General features: G+C 37.2%; 2 protein-coding genes across 2 annotated transcripts; one reads left to right on the top strand and one right to left on the bottom strand.

The window, feature by feature from the left end:
• The first annotated feature begins 3,362 nt into the window (after nucleotides 1-3,362).
• cln5 (CLN5, intracellular trafficking protein) lies at nucleotides 3,363-6,981 on the top strand. The gene is made up of 4 exons (XM_022740252.1): nucleotides 3,363-3,534; nucleotides 4,870-5,044; nucleotides 5,591-5,816; nucleotides 5,951-6,981. Exons 1-4 carry the CDS (start codon nucleotides 3,428-3,430, stop codon nucleotides 6,436-6,438), a joined length of 996 nt encoding a protein of 331 aa, XP_022595973.1. The 5' UTR covers nucleotides 3,363-3,427; the 3' UTR covers nucleotides 6,439-6,981.
• An 869-nt stretch (nucleotides 6,982-7,850) lies between these two features.
• On the bottom strand, nucleotides 7,851-15,879 carry fbxl3 (F-box and leucine rich repeat protein 3). Its single transcript, XM_022740251.1, has 5 exons — nucleotides 15,613-15,879; nucleotides 13,495-13,876; nucleotides 13,220-13,342; nucleotides 12,259-12,430; nucleotides 7,851-11,727 (listed from the first exon to the last, which is right to left on the bottom strand). Exons 2-5 carry the CDS (start codon nucleotides 13,873-13,875, stop codon nucleotides 11,087-11,089), a joined length of 1,317 nt encoding a protein of 438 aa, XP_022595972.1. The 5' UTR covers nucleotide 13,876; nucleotides 15,613-15,879; the 3' UTR covers nucleotides 7,851-11,086.
• Between the last annotated feature and the right edge of the window lie 137 nt (nucleotides 15,880-16,016).

The following is a 16,016-nucleotide window of genomic DNA, read 5'->3' as shown; positions in this document are numbered from 1 at the left end:
CTTTTTAATGCCTTACTATATGATGACGATTTTATGACTTTTTATGCATTAATGTACTATGAAATTTTTATGCCTTACAGTACTATGTCGTTTTTGTGCCTTTCATGGATTATTTTGCTATGATGTTTTTTATGCCTTTCTATACTATTTCGTTTTTATGACTTTTTATGTCTCACAATAATGTCATTTTTTATAAATTTTTATGCCTTACTATACTACGATGTCTTCATGCGTTTTTATGCCTTATTATACTATGACGTTTTTATGCCTTACTATATTGTGTCTTTATTATGCCTTACTATACTATGATATTTTTATGACTTTATATACCTTACTATAGGCTAATATGATGTTTTTTATGACATTTTATGTCGTACTATACTATGATTTTTTATGCCTTTTTATGCTGTACTATACTATGACTTTTTATAACTTTTTATGTCTTACTATACTATGTTGTTTTTATGCCTTTTTGTGCCTTACAATATTATGACGGTTTTGTGCCCTACTATATTATGATATTTTTAAGACTTTATATACATGACTATACTATGATGTTTTCTTTGCCTTACTGTACTATGTCTTTTTTATCACTTTTTATGTCTCACAATAATATGTAATTTTTAAGACTTTTCATGCCTTGCTATTCTATGACGTTTATATAACTTTTTATTCCTTACTATACTATGACGTTTATATAACTTTTTATGCCTCACTGAACTATGACTTTTTTATGTTTGTTTATGTCTCACAATACTGTCATTTTTATGACTTATTATGCCTTACTATACTATGACATTTTTTGTCATTTTTATAATTTACTATACTATGACATTTTTTTATCATTTTTATGCCTTAATATACTATGACATTTATGCCTTACCATATTATGATGTTTTTATGACTTTTTATGCCTTACTATACTATGACTTTTTTATGCCTTTTTATGTATCACAATACTATCACCTTTTTATACCTTTTTATGCCTTTTTATGCCTTACCATACTATGATGATCCTGGGGCCTCTTAGCTGTTACTCGTCCTTCTTCAGAGCTCGTGAGATCATTCTCCATCCGTGGGGCTCCAACCATATAAGCAAACACAAACATTCATCTATCTAATCAGGACCTCCAGATGTGCCCTAAATACCTCAGTGTTCTACACATGTATACAGTCACACATCAGTTACATGCATGTAAAACAATTAAAACCTTGCATTATTCTGTCTATTATACTGTCGTTTTTATGCCTTGCTATATTATGCCATTTTTTTATGACTTTTTATGTTTTATTATACTATGCCATTTTCATGCCTTACTATACTATGTTGTTTGATGCCTTGCCATATTATGATGTTATGATGAATTTTTATGCCTTAGTATACTATGATATTTTTTTGACATTTTATTCCATACGTTACTATGATGTTTTTTGGCATTTTTATGCCTTAATATACTATGACATTTTATGCCTTACCATACTATGATGTTTTTATGACTTTTTATGCCTTACTATACTATGATGTTTTTATGACTTTTTATGCCTTACTATACTATGATGTTTTTATGACTTTTTATGCCTTACTATACTATGATGTTTTTTTGATGTTTTATGCCTTCCTACACTTTATCCTTTTTATACCTTTTTATGCCTTAATATACCTTGACTGATGTTTTTAGGACTTTATATACTTCACTATACTATGATGTTTTTTTGCCTTACTATACTACTGTATGTCCTTAAGAAAAGATGATTTTTTTTTTATGACATAAAGATGAAAAAATTATGACAATCAGAACAACAAGTCAACACTTCAATGTGGCTGGTTTAATTTGTTCATGAAGGACAGATCTATTACAAGGCACAACAAGGTCCCTCTCAGTAACAAAGGTTTGACTGCTTGTATGGTCTTTTGCGCTCTGTTGAACGAGAAAATCTGATGTTGATCGGGAGATCTTCACGTTCCTGGGGCCTCTTAGCTGTTACTTGTCCTTCTTCAGAGCTCCTGAGATCATTCTTCATCCATGGGGCTCCAACCATATAAGCAAACACAAACATTCATCTATCTAATCAGGACCTCCAGATGTGCCCTAAATACCTCAGTGTTCTACACATGTATACAGTCACACATCAGTTACATGCATGTAAAACAATTAAAACCTTGCATTATTCTGTCTATTATACTGTCGTTTTTATGCCTTTTTATGCCTTGCTATACTATGACTTTTTATGCTTTATTATGTTATGACCTTTTCATGCCATACTATACTATGATGTTTTTATGACTTTTTATGCCTTACTATACTATGACTTTTTATGCTTTATTATACTATAACCTTTTCATGCCTTACTATACTATGATGTTTTTTGGCATTTTTATAACTAACTATACTATGAAGACTTTTTATTCCTTATTATACAAGACTTTTTATGCCTTACTATACTATGACTTTTTTATTACTTTTTATGCCTTACTATACTATGACATTTTTATGACTTTTTATGCCTTAATATACTATGGTCTTTTTTTCACTTTTTATGCCATACTATACTATGACTTTTTATGCCTTAATATACTATGACTTTTTATGCCTTACTATACTATGGTCTTTTTTTCACTTTTTATGCCATACTATACTATGACTTTTTATGCCTTACTATACTATTTCGTTTTTATGCCTTACATTAGTAAGTCGTTTTTATGACTTTTTATGCCTTATTTTATTATAACTTTTTTATACCTTTTTATGTCTTACTATACTATGTTGTTCTCATAACTTTTTATGCCTTACTACACTATGACTTTTTATACCTTACTATACTATGACATTTTTATGACCTTTTATGCTTTGCTATACTATGACTTTTATTAACTTTTTATGCCTTACTATACTGACATTTTTATGACTTTCTATTCCTTCCTATACTATGAATTTTCTATGCCTTACTACACTTTGATTTTTAAGCCTTTTAATGCCTTACTATGATATGACTTTTTATTACTTTTTATGCCTTACTATACTATGTTTTTTATCCCTTACAGTAGTAAGTCGTTTTTATGACTTTTTATGCCTCACTTTCATATGTAATTTTTTGCCTTTTTATGCCTTATTTTATTATGACTTTGTCTTACTATACTATGTTGATCTCATAAGTTTTGCTTATTTGACAATGTATTTATTTATGTTCCCGCATTTATTATTTTAATTTATTTATATATATAGATTTATTTTCTATACTTATTCCAACATCCCGTGAAATCATAACTAATGTCTTCTTGTTTGGACTCGTCATGTGATTTCGTGTCATCAACAAAACCATGTGACCACTAATGAGGAAGTCAGTTCAGAGGGGAGGGATCATGGGAAGACTCTTCCTTCCTTCTGCGTTTCATTCTTAATTTTCTGTCTGTTTTTGAGAGGTTAACATGACTCAGACGGAGCTTACTCTGTGTTTAAACCTGCTCTTGTTTCTCCATGTTGTCGCTCAGTTCAGGAATAATGTTCAGCGGCAGCAGTGGCCCGTTCCTTACAGGTATGAAGACACCAAACCTTTATCTCTCCCCGCTGTTTCTGCTCAGTAACGTTGAGTCATGTGACAAATAGAAAATAAACGGAAGTGTTCTGAGAAAGTTTAAACTAATGAAAAAGCCTTTGCCCTCTACTTCTGATTGATTGAGTCCTAAAACACAGAGACGATTTAATTTTCTGTCTTCGTTAAATATCCCGCCACCCTACCAAACTTTAGCTGTTATACATCCATTGAACTGTTAATAAGGATTTTGTGTATTCCAGACAATGTGTGTGCAGTCACATTCAAGTAGTAAGGATCTGATCTGAAATAGATCCTAGCTGCTAAATTATGGATGATGCGTTCACGTGACTTTGGAAACTTTGGACTGTAGAACATCTTGCTGTAGGAGCGTATGAGAAACATAATTTTAGCGATACAAGTGGTATACTTTGTTTAACAAAAGTAGTAAAGATGACATTTGTAAGAACTGTTTATGATTTTTAACACAATAACAGACATATCAGCTGATTGACACAAGACTTAATTGACCAGAAATAAAATCACAGGACACAATCATTTTATATCTATGAAAATCCAGTCACCGTGAAAACCCAGTCACCATATCCACACAAAAACAACTTTGTAATACGCATGAGTACCAGAGTAGTGTTTGAGTACTAAAGCACAACCCTGTCTGGTGTACACCTTTTAAGTTGACATTTACTTGTTATTTCAACCATAATATATTCTACACTAAATTGCCAGTTTATTAGGTACATCTAGTTAAAACCAGCAGTTCCTCTGTATTAGGCTGCATTAGATTTTACTAGGTGTACCTAATAAACTGCCAGCTAAATGAACACCTGATAGGTTTTCCTCAGGACCATAGTATGAAAATGAAGAAAGCATAAATACATCAAAAGTGTGTACCAAAAACCTGAGTTGTGCATTTGAATTCAAATAGTGCAATAAGATTGTGATAGAGATTGTGACTTTTTGATTCATGTGAACTCTCTGGATTTATTCTTGTGGTATTTAGGGAAATGTTTCATTATAAGTGTAAGCAAAAGGAATTATATTTTTATTAAGTCTTATCTTGAATGAAACCACCATGCTGGAAGGGATCATATGGACACTAGGGACCTAGTATCGCCATTTTTGGATCAGACCATTTATTTATGTAAACATAATGAATCAGGATTTTTGAATTTTACTTTTTTATTCTTGGTTTTAGTCATGGCCCAGATTGTGAATGTGGTAAAGGTTGTCTAACCATGTTATAGAAAAGTTTCTGTAGTGGTATGAAACTCTCCTTGGTGCTGACATGGTCTGCGGTACATTTCTCATCATCTCCAGACGGTTTGATCATCGCCCTGCTACAGACTCTTACTGTGACGCTCTCTACCCGTTCTGCCCCACCGGAGACCGCGATGGACGAATTCCCTACATGAGAGACACTGATGTAATCTCAATTTATCGACTGCAAACACCTGTGTGGGAATTCAAGTACGGAGATTTGCTTGGGAAGTTTGTAAGTACATCAGTCCTCTTGTGGTCAAACACACAAAAGTTACCTTCTGTGAAATGAATGAGATTTGAAAAATGAACCAAAAGTGTTTGTGGCAGATACAGGCACTTTAAGCCTGTAAAAAACCTATTTGAGGATCTTTTATTAACACTGACAGGGGCAACGTCAGGGCTTTGTCAGGCTCATGAAAAATGCAATAGGCCGAAGGCTTAAACACACACAATCAATCAATCAGTAATCAGTCTGTTCATCACAGCTAATAACTTATAAATTGCAGGTTTTGTCAGTGGAAATAATAGGATGAAATATTTTAAACTAAATGTAATCAACATTGGATTGGATTGGATTCATAAGGACAGATATTCTCTGTTGTTGATAATTATATTCTCTGAAATTGAGATGAAGAGACGACTGTGTTGCAGCTGCGTTTAGATGGTGAAACGTAATTAAATATAGTAGGATTATATTTATTCATAGAAACACAGCTGTACACACTTCCCCCATGTCCACACACAGAGAGCCAGTATAATGTTTCTGTTTGGTTCACAGCGTATCATGCATGACGCTATTGGATTCAGCAGTTCAGAGACGGGAGCCAACTACACCGTGGAGTGGTATGAGCTGTTTCAGCTTGGTAACTGCACCTTTCCTCACCTCAGACCAGAGGAGTACGCACCTTTCTGGTGCAACCAGGGAGCTGCCTGCTTCTTTGAGGGCATCGATGACTTTCACTGGTCACAAAATGGCACCTTGGAGAAAATAGGAGAAATAACTGGTGAGACTTCAAGTTTAATCCTGTATTGTGAGTTGCTCTAACTCAGTCAGAATAATTATTTTTACAAGTGATGTTTTCCTGTGCTTGTTGATGTCTTCTTGCTTCCTGCAAGTCATTTTCCTTTGTTTTTCCAGGGAGCCAGTTCAATGACATGGCCCAGTGGGTCCAAGACGACAATGAGACTGGGATCTATTACGAGACATGGACAGTTCGCTCTGACCCCAGCCCTAACTCCACAGTGTGGTTCGAGTCTTACGACTGCTCCCAGTTTGTCCACCGCACATACAGGAAATTAACTGAGCTTGGAGCCAAACTGTCCAGTCGCTCACAAACCAACTACACCAAGATATACCTTTACAGCGGGGAGCCCACATACCTCGGCAATGAGAGCGCCATATTCGGACAGCCTGCTCTGAAGAATCTGGCATTGGACATCCGTGAATTTTACCACACATTCAGGCCACACCAGTCATTCATAGACTTTGCCCTCAGTATGTTGGAGGCTTATAAAAAGGTTGTGTTGGACAAGAGCTTCTACCTCTACTACAACTTCGAGTACTGGCATCTGCCCATGAAACCTCCCTATGTGCAGATTACATATGAAGAGGTGCCTTTGCCTTAACATAACACCTGCACCACAGTTACTCACATTAATGATTAATCTGTTGATTAATTGATTATCCAAAAGCCAAATGTATTAGTAATAAATAAGAAGTAGCAAATCTTCACATTTGAGAAGCTGAAACCAGTGAATGTTTGTGGATTTTGTTTTAGAAACGACTTAAATGACGAATCGATTATCAAAATAGCTGTCGATGTTCAAAGTTTTTTTGCCCAGAAACAGCTGTTGAGAAAACAATCTCACCACAAACGTCACATGATGTTCATCAGCAGGTTTTGCTCAGTTGAAAAAATGCCCTCTGCAGTTTTCTTGTAAACAAACAAAAGTTGTCATTCAGTGTCATTCAGTGTTTCTCAACAGAATGCATTGTTTGTAACCCTGAGGCCTAACAAACATGTTTGCTGCATTTTCTTTCTGTTAAATAATTTGCAACGTTCATGTTTTGAGTAATTTGAAGTGTGCATTGTTTACATCTGTGTTTGTTAGCTTGCAGAGCTAACGGTCTTCTCTGACTCTGTTGCTGGCATTGCTGCATTTGAAGCTAAAATTCAAGTCCTGGAGTGTGAGCGCTCAGAAAAACATGGAAATTTACTATTCCATGACAACTGGGCAAACATTAAATATGACCTCCAGAACAGCTACTTTTTTTTTCCAATTTATTGAAAGTAAAAAATTTGCACAAAGCATTTGGTTATTTTTTGTATGTTTGGGATGGGATGATGGACATAAATATTTAGACAATAGAGTTTGCTGTTAATTGGAGAATAACATTTTCGTGAGAATGCCGTTATTTTATATACAGAAAGAAAGTCCCCGCAGTTTACAGTAATAATAATTTATCCCAGGACTACAGCTAAAGGAAAGAAAATTATATCATATCGTGTCATGAATATCATCACCATGATCATCCTATGTCATACTCTCAGGTGGGACTACTTAAGTTAAACTTTGAGCACATGTCCCAGCAGAGATTCTGGGATGTTTGATAAATACAGACACAAAGTATTGCAAAGCATTGGAGGTGATGTTCACCAACATAACGATGAATGCATGTCAATATTTTAGCACGGATTTCCATGATTTCTGGACTTAGGGGCTAAAAATGACTTTCAATTATTGTAAATCTACATGGACGTGTCAGTGTAAATGAATCACATCAGGTCCAGCCTTTATGTTATGTGTTCATATGTGTACAGTCATTATCGAGTTTCATATTTTAATATCGCAACAATTCAATGTTTTTCAATATATAATTTTTGACTCATTCCCACATAAACTTTACATGGCATTGTGAATTTTTTTTATTTTTATTATTATTAACTGAGCTAATCATGTGCACTCTGATGTACTGCACTGTTAGAACTGATTTTACTGCACTGTCTAGAAAATAATGAAATGACAGATGCAAAGAGTACATTCACAAATTTTTATTACCGGTATAAGAGCACATATCCAAAACAATAATTTTAATTTCAAGACAGGTGACCAGTAAAGCAAAGTCGACAAAGCATTTGCCCTACAGAAACTAAAGTAAAGACAGCATTCTTAACACCAGTTTACTCCAAATAAGACTTACTGGAGGATTCTTCTGAACCAATGAGGTTAAAATAACAGTTATTGACAAAAGGGTTTTTATAATGAAAGATAAATAGATTGTCCTTCTTAATCTGTGCTTATGTGCAACATGTTAAACTCATTCAGCTGAATTTTTCAATAAAAGCCAATAAAGGCAAAAGGAAAATGGTTAGAACCAGTCGAATATTGAGACATAGCCTTCACTTCAGAGCTGCTGTCACAGCCATTGCACAAATGATGAAAGACAATCAGGAGATATGTTACTGTACCGTTGAGATGCTAATGTACATGAGCACAGACAATCAGCACATGTATCTACTTCAATGATCAGAGACCAATGCTATCAATAGACTATGTTAGTTCAAATACTACAAAGAAGGAACCGCACTTCTTGCAATTAAGTGTCTCATTTTAGTTTGTGTTATTGTTTGACTACATGAAATGTTTACATGAAAATTATGGATACAAGGAATTCTGTCTGGTGGAAAAATAACGCAAAATCTGGGTTTGACATAGATCCTATGACATACAGTGACATCCAAAGGTTTGTTCACTACCAATAACTATTTATAAAAATACATTTTTGACTAATTATATCTTACATTCAATTACACAGCTTTCAAAAACATGCTGTCAGAAGTCAAAAGCTTTGTGAATTTGCAAGTAATTTCTCAATATCTGAAGTGCCTTCTACCCATTTCTACAGATTTTTAAAATCTATGTCACTCCAGCTGTTTTTTTAAGTACATCCCAGTTGTCTTTTGATGTTTCACTTTTTTGAAATTTTCCAAAAGATGATCAGGATTCTGATAAGTGTGGAGATTATGTAAATCTGCACTCCTTCGTTTTCCTGAATTTCAAGCAGGGGTAGTACAATTTAATTCTGTTTTAGTGTGGGTTAAATTCTCTAAATGGAGTGTGGCGCTTCCTTGTTAAAATCTCTCTATTGTGTTGATCAATGCTAAATTGTATAGTAGTGAACTCAACACTCCTGAACTACCTGCATGCAACAAAACCATGGTGACAGGTGGAAGGGTCAAAACCAATAAAACCAATCTTGGTGCTGGTCTGCTTGCTGGTTATAATGATTGCTTCTTTTTGTCTAACTGAAAAACACAAAATCAATTACAAAAGCAGTATCCATATCAATAAATTACGCAGCTTATCTTCTCTAGTGACTACAGTATGAAAAAGATCCATCTAGTAAAGGATAACTCGCACTCTGGTTTTATAAAAGACACGAGCTGTTAAGGAAACTTCAAACCCTGACAGAGGGTGAAATAAAGAAATAAGTAAATTTCTATTCATAATAATCAAACACACAGCGTTTTATATACAGATGCATTTGACTTCCTTCTTAAAGGAAAAAAAGTTTGTTTCACTCATCTGACTTGCCAATTTCTTTTGACTGAAATGAATGGATGTTTGGGACAGGAGCACTAATGAAATCTGGAAAGACTGTGTTTGTAATGAGACGATGAATACCGCTTCCTCTCCTGTATGTGTGAGGTGATAACATGATACAGAGCAAATGCGGGCTTATAGGAGGGCAGATATTCACAACAGGTTTAGAACTTGAACAGGCAAATAGCAGAAGATACAAATGAAACCTATATAGGAAATATATTCATTTAATGCACCTGAGACACACAAAGGATTAGTTTTGCATTCTCAGTGTGTACTGTAAGCTAATAGCTGAAGAGGCTAGTCTATTGTGATTACAAAACAATCTGAGTTATGAAGGCTGGAGACCAACATCTACCTCCAAATTCAGACATGTCTGTGCACTGTTTATATTTACATAGAATCATTTCTCTGATTGCTTTTTAAAAAATCATTAATTACAGCTTAATTACTTCAACATACTGTTCTTGGTATCTGACTCATCAGAAGCCCAGCACAGTGTAAATAATCAAGATTAAAATCTGGGTCCAACTAAGACTAATTGGAGCATTATTATAAAGCTCATTTCCTTGCTTTCATTACAGTAGGAGGACATGGTTTGTCCGAACAATTATTTGGTTTTCATGTAAGGTGCTTAGGAAATATAACTGTACAGAAGCCTTCTTAATAAAAACAGAGAAAGTAATTTGTCAAGCCAATTGATGCACGATGCAGTAAAGAAATACCTGCATATGTTGGAGAAAATAAAAAACCCATGACATCAATCAACATTGTACACCTTCACATCACAAATATAGAGACCTATATACACATGTTCTGTTTTTTCCTCTGCTGGTCAACTTCTAACATTTTCAAAGATCAACCATCTTCTCTGATGCGTGACTGCGCTCGGGCGAGGAAGAAAAGCAAGATGTCATCAACACTACTGCTGTTTAAATTAGTTTAAAATGAGGTGAAGGACCCAGCCACTCTACTGCAAAATGAAGTGAATTCACGCTCAATTACACCTTCAAAACAAATCATATATGCAAATAACATTGCAGTCATTAGGAAACCTCCAATGCCTTATTGTGTTACAGAGTACAGAGCTGCTATCTCAGACTGGATTTAAGTAGGCCAAGTGGTAGTCTAACAACATGCAATTGTGCACCTAATTGTCCCCAATTACTCCACAATGTTAAAAAACATTGAGAACACACGCGCGCGCACAGACACACATAAGCACACATACACACACTGACATCTCTCATTATATAGATTATCATAACCAAGCTACAATGTCCATATAACTCAGTTTGCAGTTATAAAAACATTGCTTTTCTTAGTCAAATATTTCCACCCACGCTGGTCTGTGTGCTGATTGTTTAATATGTGAAGAAGCCAGCCGGCCCTTTTCTGTCTCTGCATCAGACAAAGCCGGATTCCACAGTCCACAGAAGCTGACAGGCAGAGATTTTTGTGGTGTTAGCACTACATGATAACATTGTGTAGAAGTTGGGTGCCACATTATTCCCCTGCACAGCACTCCACACAGGGGCTCAGCAAGCTTATACTCTCCATGTTGGCACCAAATATTCCACTACAGCTGAGCATTTAAAGGCTTTTCAGTGCAAACATGGAGGCTGTGACTGTTCGACACCACGTACTCAAACTCCTCTCTGGCTTTACTTTACCAGGTCGGCATCATGTCTGGGAACCAGACCCGGCCCAGGTGCTTCGAAACCTCCCAGTGAATCTCATCCAGGGAGTATTTGTGATCGGGAATCAGCACCTCCTCCATGATGGACAGCTGCGACAGCCTCCGCCCACACATCTTGACAAACTCTACAAAAGCGCTGCAGGAAACTTCGCACTCACCCAGGCCGATGGCCGACAACTGGGTGCAGTGCTTTGCGATGCGGATCAGCTCCTCATCAAGAGGACGCAGACCGTTGGCGCACACCACCAGCTCCACCAGACGGGGGCAGTGGAGGCCAACGCGGCCCAAGACTTCCTTGCTGACTGAGCGGCCGAAGTAGAGGTGTGTGACCGGGATCTCCTCATTAAAGAAAGGGCCGAACTCGTCCTCATATAGGAAGAAGTACATGACCAGGTTGAATTTGGGCGAGTGCCGCACCATGGCATCCCAGCTGCTCTTTTTGATGGTGTGGAAGTGCTGGCCAGGGTTCTCGCTCACAACATCGATACGCAAGTGTTCCAGGTGGACGTGTTTCTCCGAAGAGAGGGCCAGCAGGAGTTCATCACTCAGGAGGTGGTAGTTCAGTGCTAGCTCTCTCAGCCCGTGACACTGGTCTGCCACGCACAAGATTCCTAAAAAGAGGAACAGATTGGTCTTTTAAAAAGATCATCAAATCCAGTTTTTAAATTTCTAAAAACGATAGAATCCCTGAAAACCTATGGCCATTAACAGGAGGGAAAAATTTGCTCCTAAGCATAAAAATCCATTGTATTTGCCAGAGGTTGCAGTTGAATCAGAAGTTATTATCACAGCTGACAATTAACAACAGATCCAGGAAAATGAATGTAAGGAGAAACAGGAAAACTACATAATAGTTAATGCATAATACATCATGCGATGTCTGCCAGGCCACCTCAGGAAATGACAACATTGCATGAGGCCAGACAAGAAAATTACAGCGTCTTAATAAGCCACTGACTGGGAAACACTGAAAGCCTTGTGACTCAAAATAGCAAATCAAAAACATTTCATTAAAAGTACAATGCAGGCAGAGATAGAAAATATTTTGCTTTATGTTGTCCGACTACCACAAAAAACAAACATCACACAAAGCATGACAAATGTAATCTTCACAGCTACAGGAGTCTTTGCTCTCATTGTACCTGCTGGAGAGACGTGAGGGCAGCTGCTCATCTTCAGCAGTTTCAGGGTGTCACTGTTGTTGGCCACCAGCACCTTCAGAGACGGATCATCAACTGGCGTGTCGTCAATCTTCAGCGAAGACAGCGACTTGGAGTTGACAAACACCACAGTCAGAGCTGAGATGAAATGAGACTGTGGAAGGACAAAGACGACACACGGAATTACGAAGCAATCAGAGGCAGACAGCACATTTTAGAAGCGGCTAACAAGACATCAACAAGAACTCAGTATAGTGGATAAAATCATTGTCTTATTTAATATTTAATCATTTATATTTGGAATGATGATGCCTGATATATAGTTTACATAGTTTTTCATGTGGAGCATTAAGTTTTTACCAGTAGCCTGATTTACTCCTGATATAACACAACTCTCCTCCTCTCCTGTTCACCATCTCTATGTATCTAAATGATGTCTTTCCTTGATTAAGTTACTAAATCAAAGTAGCAAACAGCATTTATTTGTACAATATTTGTTACAGAAATAACTGCACAAAATCTGGAGGATCTGGAGAATGTGCAGTATGTGTTCACGGTATGTGTCAAAAAAAGTTTCGAGCTGCTCTGATGATAATGCTGATGATAAGTCGTAAAACGACTCATACAATGCTGAGAGCTTCCCAGAAAGATCTCTGTGCAAAGAGACAAAACAAGACTTGCAAAATCCACCTCCAGTGTCCTTCCTAGGCTGCTGAACTAATTACAAATTTGTCCTTTGCCATGCATGAGAACAGACACTCTTTTTCAGCCCCATCCCCAGATAAGATCAGAATACAAAAACAATTCTGTCCACAGACATAAGCATTGTATAATCAGATGAGAATGTACACAATAACAACAAGACTTCCTTTGACTTTCCTTACAAAACTGAAGAACAGGATACTATAAAGACCATGACACATTGAGTTTATGTTAATTGTACCTTTGGAACCTCCATAAAACTGGGCCTGGCTGTTGAGATGAGCCCCAAAGTCTTCAGTGAGCAATTCACCAACTGTGAAAGAATGTCACATGCTGCTTCTGCAGACTCTGTACTACTGTCCACCTGCCAAGCACAAAGATTGAATATCATGCCAGGAACATAAAAACAATATTTTTACACCAGACGATGCCAGCGAGTTATATTAAGACAAGATTCAAGACATTCCTGATGTGTTGCATGTTTCTTCACACAAATAACTGCTTCTACTCTCTTACCTTGAAGCTGACATACTGCAGGTGATTGGAGTGCCTCTTTATGATCTGCTTGATGAGGTCTGGATGTGTGGCTTTCAGGTAAGAGCTTGCAGGCTGGTTAAGCTCAAACTCAAAGCATCTCCACAGCTCGGGCATGTGGAAAGCCTGGTTCCACCTGCGACACACCTGAGAAGCATAAGCCCGGTCCAGCAGTGGGAGGTACTGGAAGATGTGGAGCAGGAGCTCCTGAGGCAGCCGTGCCCATTCGCAGTCTAGTGACTCGCTTGCCGCCACTGCCTCCGACTCCTCTCTCATCTGCTTCCGAACCTTCTTGCGAGCCTCTGGTGGGCTCTTACTAGAGGAGCTGTTGCTGCCCTCCTCAGCTCCTTTCATCCGCTTCATCCTGAAACACAGAGATAAACCAGCTTGTTATGATCCAGCATGCTGAAAAAACATTAGAGACACATTTTAACTACACAATAGATTATATTGATGAGTATTGATGATATATATTGATGAAGTCCATTCAGGTTAACAGAAAGAGATGTGAAAGATTATCCAAACAGTCACTTTGTTACAGGTTTCCTGTTCCAAACACTGCACACATGCACTTAATATGGATAGCACTGAATCTGAAAATAATCTATCCCACTTTCCAGGATAGATGCACAAACATTCATCCTAGCAGGGGATCTGAACTGCTTGAGTGGTTCAAGCCTTACACAAAACAGTTATATAGATCCTTTCACATTCAAATATCCATCTAAATAATACAAGTTTTACTCTTGTTTACAGATAGATAAGGCTGCAATTTTACTTGATAAATGACTGCTGATTGATCTCTTAGACTATCAAATGTCAAAAAAAAAAACTTAAGATGGTCATAAAATGCACATCACAACTTTGCAGAGCTGAAATATTTAGTTTACAGTTATATTTGACAAAGAAAAGCATGAAATGTTCTTATTTGAGAGGCTAGAATCAGAGAATATATGGAAATATCTTACCAATTTTACTTGATAAATGACTGCAGTAATTAATTGATTAACAAAACAGTTGCAAATTATTTTTCTGTCAACAATCAACATATTGTTTCAGCGCTTCATACTTTAATTTTGTTTACTCCTAGCATCCCTGAATCCCCTCTTTCTGATGATTTCCTACTTGTTCTCTTGGTGAAGAATGACTCATCTGACCATATCATTTTTTTCCACATCTCTATAGACCAGTGCTTATGGTTTTTGCACCACTGAACTCTCACATGTGCATTCATCTTTGTAATTAGGGGTTTATGCACTGCAACCCTACTATAATATTCCTCTCCCTCGCTCAATTGTTGACTGTTCTTGCTGACACAGTCTGATCACATCCTGCATTCACATTCTCAGTCACCTCAGGAGGAACCGCTCCTCTGGTTATCCTAACATATAGCTGTTATAAACGAGCATCAAATGTGCACTGTCGACCACAATGTCCGACCCCATATACTGATGTATTTCCCATAGATCTAAACACAGATGTCATTATTCATGATCTATTGAAACACTATCCAGCTGAACAGTCTTTGTGACTCATGCTCCTGCCGTCCCTGCCCCAACAACGAACTATAACTTTGATCTTTACTTCTTGCCATCTTAATATAAAATCAGAATAACCTGGGCCTGTTCAGCACTTTTATACCGGCCACAGAGCATGGATGCTAAATGCTTAATTGCATCGTGCAGTGCACATGTGCAGCAACAGCTGCATTCGTTATGTTACTCCATTCATTTATTCAAGTTTTTCCTTTAATTTGTCACCGGTGTGTACATTTACCGGAGGCACGTAAACGTCTATACATTTACATTGAGAATATACGCAAGAAAGAATATTTAATTTGAGTATTAAATAGCTGGCTGTGTAGCTTGTCTTGTTGCACCAATGCTCGGGATAAACAGAATTAGTAAGAAGTCGTTTATCGATAAAGTTACCGACGCAGTGAATGGATGTAACCATTATTTTGGGTTGCTTACTTAACAAACTCGTGGTAGAAATGTGCCTTCGTATGATAATAAAATTCAAGGTTTTATTCGCAGAATGACCAACAATCTAATTTCATACCAATATAAGATGAATACAACGCAACTTGTCCAAACCTACCTCGTTGTTTACACACAGCTAGCTCGCTAGCTGTTAGCAGGAAAATCCGACAACTGGTAGTCTTGACACTTCAGCCCGGGCCCACGCTGGAAAAACTCATTCGCACCAACCAGACAACACGCATCGGAACACAATAACCGAGCCGTTTGACGATGTAGAAGAGTGAGAGGATGTATTCGGTCAAGAAACGGCCAGAGCCTGGTACCTCCGCTCGATTGACCTAGTTCCTCCGCGGGAGTTACGGCTCCCCTGAATCTGAAATGGCGAAGTGTTGTTGTGACAGCAGCGCTGCATCATGGGAAATGCAATGCGAAATGGCTGTTGGTAAAGATCGTTTCTGGTCGAAAGATGACTCACTTGAAAAGTAAACATATCTTATCCCGTTTCTCTTGAAATGAAACAGA

Source organism: Seriola dumerili, unplaced genomic scaffold (genome assembly GCF_002260705.1).
Source record: "Seriola dumerili isolate Sdu_G_001 unplaced genomic scaffold, Sdu_1.0 BDQW01000052.1, whole genome shotgun sequence".
Taxonomy (NCBI): Eukaryota; Metazoa; Chordata; class Actinopteri; order Carangiformes; family Carangidae; genus Seriola; species Seriola dumerili.
Note: the sequence above shows the minus strand (reverse complement) of the source record. Positions and strands in the feature narration are given on the sequence as shown.